A 6,000-nucleotide genomic window follows, 5' to 3' on the forward strand; every position below is an offset into this window, starting at 1 on the left:
ACGTGGATGATCTAGTACTTACTGGTGACCATGAAGAGTGTATTGGCCAAACACAAGAGTGTTTGAAAACTGAGTTTGAAATGACAGACTTAGGGATTCTACACTACTTCCTTGGAATTGAGGTTTGGCAAACCTCGGTTGGCATCTTCATGTCACAAAGAAAGTATGCAACAAAGATCTTGAAGACCTTTGGGATGATGGACAACAAGTTGAAGTCGACTCCAATGGAGTCAAACTGCAAGCTATCCCAAGAAGACCCGTCACCAATGGTTGACATAAGGAAGTATAGACAGCTAGTAGGAAGTCTTATTTTCCTATGCAATACTAGGCCGGATATTTGTTTTGTAGTTGGTGTGGTGAGTCGATTCAGCAACAAGCCGAAGGAAACTCATTGGAAAGCTGCACTACGTGTATTAAAGTAAATTGTAGGTACTTTAAATTATAGAATCTTCTACAAGCCAACAATTGACAAACTTAGTGGGTATTGCAACTCCGATTGGGCTGGAGATAGTGATTCCAGAAAATTGGTTTCTAGATATTGTTTTTCAATAGGCTCTGGAGTTGTTTCATGGAGTAGTAAAGAACAACCAACATTGGCACTATCTTCAATGGAGGCAGAATACAAAGCAACATGCATAGCGACATGCGAGGTAGTTTGGCTAAGAAGAATCCTTATGGATGTGGCAGTTCCAATAAGGATGACAACGGTATTGAGGTGTGACAATCAGAGTTGCATGGCCATTGCCAAGAACCTCGTATTTCATGCACATACTAAACACATAGAGATTCAGTATCACTATGTGCCGGAGCTAATAAATGATGAGATTGTGGAGCTTGAGTACTGGCCGACATCATAAAATGTTGCGGATATCTTCACAAAGGCACTTGGAGCAAAACAACTACACCAACATCTTCGACGACTAGGAGTTGGCCCAATTCCAAGAGAACTCAATGGGTTGACCATTGAGGGGGTGTGTTAGATATAATCAATGATCAGCCCCAAGTTGTAAATCTATCCCCATATGTGCTCTTAGAGTGCACATTTTGTGATAGCGCCCCAAATGAGGAGCGGCTAGTATGCAACTCAACCATATGGGTCGATAAGGTATTAATCTAGGAAACCGTAGATGCGTAGGACACAATGGATTTAGCAAAGAGTGAAATAGGTAATAGGATTGGCTAATCAAGTTAACTATAATATTTTGTGGGCAACTTACGATGTACTTAGTCGTGAAGTATGTGCCATTGACTTCAAGATAAGTATTATCTAGCACTAGCATGTATCTAGGGACTTGGGTCATATTAAATGACAAGTTAGTTGACAAAAAAGGAATATCTCCACTACTATCAACTAACTTGCACATTTAATGTTATACTCAGACCAAACATAGAATATAATCCACTTTCTTACACAATGGTTGATTTGATCATTAGTCCCCACTAATTTTGTAGTGAGTTGGTCCAGATCCCATCTAAGCTCTAAAGTGTGAGTGCATGGGTGAACTACCATTGTGAGCTACTCTCATATGTAATAGAAGTTTTGTTTTCATATATCCATCTCTATGGTTGTAACTCTATATACCTATCTGATCGATTCTCAATATTTCTAACAGGTATGATGGTTATGTTTTCCTATATTCTTTGTCGCATTTGGGCATCTTGCCATCAATACCAAGGTGAATCTTTTATCAAAAAAACGAAAAAAGAAAAAAGTTTTATATGTGAAGTAATGGGCTTGAGCTTCACGACAACACATTCTTCATGAGTTATGTGTTTTGCAAATTAAGTCAGGTATGTTCACTAAGTGAACGTGCTTATGTTAATGAGCATTTTGGTTTTCTTGGTGAGTGTGGTGATTCAATAAGAGAAGTTCAGTTTGCACACTTAACATGACTATTAGTAGGCGAAGGAGCTATTCACAACCGCTTCGACTCAAATGGTTAACAATAACATAGATCGTGGTCCAATCCTACAACATGACCGTTGTAAGGGCGCTTAACTCAGGCCAAGATTAAGAACATGCATGAATTAGTGCCATTGTCATGGAGTAGGCTACCTCTTGAAGCCTTTTGTGAGCTTTTCGTAAGCCCTCAAAGCAATGATTTAGTCATTCGAGAAGAAATAATATATAAAGAGAAAGACGTCTCAATAAGTCTCATGAAAGCTTAAATTGAGGAGTTTAAAATTATTTAAATCCTAAATTATTTGTTAACCCTTGTTCAAATGTGATTAATATATGAAATTTTGATTTTTTTATTATTTATATTAAATCCCAACCACTTTTTCTCTCTTTATTTCTTAGTAGTTTTGTCGCTTTTTGTTTAAGTAAATCTTTTAATTTTTTTTATTTGTTGTATCTATACACTAATCACAATTATGAGTGTAATCATGAAAAGTACTAGTACAAGAGTTTTAAGGATTGTACCAAGTTATCTCATGATAGTTTCCACAAAGAGAAAACTCACAATAGACCTCATAACATGTCACATGAAAGCCCAAGCCATGATAGAGAGACCATTTCACAATAGATTGGAAAGTTATGACGGACTATTCAAAAGATATGATAGAGAGAAGTTGAGTTACAAAAGACCCAAATTCATGGAAGAATGCCAATCCATGATAGATTAGATCCTACGAGCCGTCACCCAAAGTCTTGCTAAAAGTCACATAATATCTGAACTCTCCAAATATCTACAAACCACAATAAAACCATACACCATAGAAGTATCATTCCTCAAGTCATGATAGGATTGATCATAAGTTGTGATAAAGGACTAATGTCACAATAAAGCCTACTAAGTTACAATTTTTATTGCCAAAAGTAGGTAAGACACGAAAGATGGGGCTTGCATGAAAATTTCTAACTCTTGCATCATGTTTGCCCTAGTTCACAAGTTTAGGTTCCAACTATGGTTGATGAGAGAGAGTTTATTTTTATTTTATTTTTCCATAAAAAATATCCTCCATTACTATTAAAATTAAAGTGGCCAGAGGCAATAAACAAATAGTGTATAATATTTTCCATCTCAACATGTATAGAGCATTAGAGAAAGGACCAAAGATAAGTGATGTCATTTGGCAAGATACCTTCTTGCCTCATTTGATCAAAGCATTTTAGTGCCTCGTCATGAACACCGTGTTCTATAAAGACCAAAGTGTTACCAACAAGAGGTTCTATATCAAGACCTTTTAGTATTACGTCACTATGTATTTGTTCGCCTTTTGCGACCATACCTGAGAACCCACATGCTTTTAAGACACAACCCGAATCTCAAGATGCACCTTCTTCTTGCATTTGATCAAAACATTCAATGGCCTCTTCACTATGTTCACATTCGGCATATGTTGCTATGATTCCATTCCATGAGCCTTTACTATGAAACAAAAACTTATCAAACAGTTTTTGTGCTTCTTCTAGTAATCCACAGTTTCCATACATATTTACCAAGGTGGGTGCTACCAAAGGGATCATCCATCTCAGAAGGGATGGTTTATATCCATGAATGCATCTCTCTGCCTTTGTCAATAGCACCTTTGCTACAACAAGCTTGGAGACCACATTACCAAAGGGATCATCCATCTCAAATTGGGATAGTTTATATCCATGAATGCATCTCTCTGCCTTTGTCAATAGCACCTTTGCTACGACAAGCTTAGAGACCAAATATAAAGGTGATAGAATCAGGGACCATCAAGCTACATCATCTCAAAACAATGTTCTATAAGCCTTGTCATCATTGCATTCCATGAGACCACATCTATAGTTAGGATCCTCTGGAACACATCTTTTGATTCAACAATCAAAACAAATTTTGCATACATATCAACTACAATATTTTCAACAAGATTCCCCTTTTCAAGTCCTAATTTAACAATTTGACAATGTACCCCTTGCCCCATGTCAAGGATCTCTAAAAACTTCATGTTGTAGACAAAGGTGGCTGAACTTGGGGATACACCTTTTGTTTGCATCTAGTTCAGCCTATATTGAAGCTCTTCAACATAACCATACTAAGCAGATCCACAAATTAATGCAGTCCTAGATACTACATTCTAGTTGGTAGTCATGCTCAACATACCTTGAGATAAGTGTTGTCCACGCGATGATGTCTCACACCGGAAGCTCAAATAATGTTTCTTTAAAGCATTTTAGTACGTCGTCATGAACACCGTGTTCTACATAGCCTACAATAAGCGCCATGAGGTATTGCTTCTGAATTTCAATTCATTGAACACATCCAACACTTCAATAAATAAGCCACATCTTGCATACATATGTACAAGAGTGTCATAGACAGGAGTATGCCCATCAAAACCCTCTTCAACAATTTGAGCATGTATATCCAACCCATCATAAGCTCTCAAGCTGCATAATTTGTGTTGATATAAGCTCTCAAGCCGCATAAAAAGGTAACATCATCTATTAGGATGCCTTGGAGTTCCATTTGCTCAAGGCATCTCAATGCTTTCTCATGGAAACATAACTTGATGTACCCAATTATTATTGTTGTCCATGATACACTGGTTTGTTCGGCCATTTTATCAAGCACTTCAAGTACTTCTACAAGCATGGCACATTTTGCATACATTGATACCAATGCATTGCCAATAGCTGAATCTCCTTCAAATTCACTTTGGCTATATCAGTATGTATGTCTCTGCCCCAGGTAATTTGACTTACATCATTGCAAGCCTTCAACATACAAAGAAAAGTGACTGCATTCTATAATATGCCCATCATTTTCATCTGGTCAAAGCAAAAAAAACGCTTCCTTTAGAAGTCCATGTTCCATATACCTTGTTATATGTGTATTCCATACCACTACATCTCGGTTTTGAAGGCGATCAAATACATTATGTGCTTCTTCAAGACAACCACATTTCACATACATGTCTATGAGATTGATGTATACACTTGGATCAATTTCTAACGCCTTTTTGCAAATTTCAAAAATTATGGGAAATCTGGTCTCTTAACTATGTCGTAGCAATGACACATGCTTTCAATAGGCAGACATATGAATGTTTCTTTTGCTTCAAGTAGTAACCCATGTTTTGAATATTCATCTATCATAGTGCTAGAGCGAGTTTATTCTCGAGTATGTGTTTGCTTAGTCAAGTTGTGAATATATGCTAAGTAACTGGTTATGTTAATGAGCTCTTCTATTAACTAGGTGAGTGCGGTGGGTTAAAGCTTTGACTTGAGCATTTAATATAACTGTTAGTTAAATTTAGGATAAATCAGCAATTGTCCTTGGTGCTATATGTTAGCAAAGATGGGTACATTATTTCATTATGACGATGCCAATGCACATGTGAATGAAGCATGTGGTACGACGTACTTAACATACTAACTATAGGGTAAACATAATCTGATCATACAACATGACATTGGTAGGGATGCATAACTTTGACTAAGACTAAGACATGTGTTCAATGTTGCACGTCTTGAGTCAACAAACTTGGGAGAGATCTAAACACTCGTGCTTCATGAATTATATCACATATGTATATGACACAAAATTACAAAATCATCTTCCTCTCAAAACGGGCAGCTTACATAGTGTCAGGAACAGTACTAAGACAGAGAAGGAATTAGTACTAAACGAAGGATTAGTTCTATGAGAGGTGTAGAACTTCTTTGAGAGAAGGAAGAAGTGAGCGAGACGGAGAGAAAGAGAGAGATCGAGAGAGGGAGAGAGTGATGATAAGAAAGATATGTATTATGTGAAGAGAATATACAATGGTGGCTAAAAGGCTTAAGACTGACGTTGAACCAATTTGGTTCAACATAATGCCTAGTGCCCTCTTTTATAGTGTTCTCAAGAATAATCCTGAAGCTTCTAGAATGTTCCAGAGAGATTTGGAATATACATCAATTTTCTATGATAAAGCATAAATGAAAATAATATCCTATGTATTACAATTCATAGTCTAATGGTAAGAGCTCGACCCATGTAGCATAAGGTCATGGGTTCGAGTCTTGCCATATCATGACAC

The 6,000-nt window shown here is 36.9% G+C and overlaps 1 protein-coding gene across 1 annotated transcript; it reads right to left on the bottom strand.

The window, feature by feature from the left end:
* Window positions 1–3,271: 3,271 nt before the first annotated feature.
* Window positions 3,272–4,892, bottom strand: LOC147852066 (pentatricopeptide repeat-containing protein At3g24000, mitochondrial-like). The gene is made up of 4 exons (XM_087334407.1): window positions 4,798–4,892; window positions 4,495–4,638; window positions 4,282–4,366; window positions 3,272–3,652 (listed from the first exon to the last, which is right to left on the bottom strand). Exons 1-4 carry the CDS (start codon window positions 4,890–4,892, stop codon window positions 3,272–3,274), a joined length of 705 nt encoding a protein of 234 aa, XP_087190533.1.
* Between the last annotated feature and the right edge of the window lie 1,108 nt (window positions 4,893–6,000).

This window comes from Azolla caroliniana, unplaced genomic scaffold, assembly GCF_043228905.1.
Source record: "Azolla caroliniana isolate FFs.n. ecotype wild unplaced genomic scaffold, voAzoCaro1.0.p SCAF_18, whole genome shotgun sequence".
Taxonomy (NCBI): domain Eukaryota; kingdom Viridiplantae; phylum Streptophyta; class Polypodiopsida; order Salviniales; family Salviniaceae; genus Azolla; species Azolla caroliniana.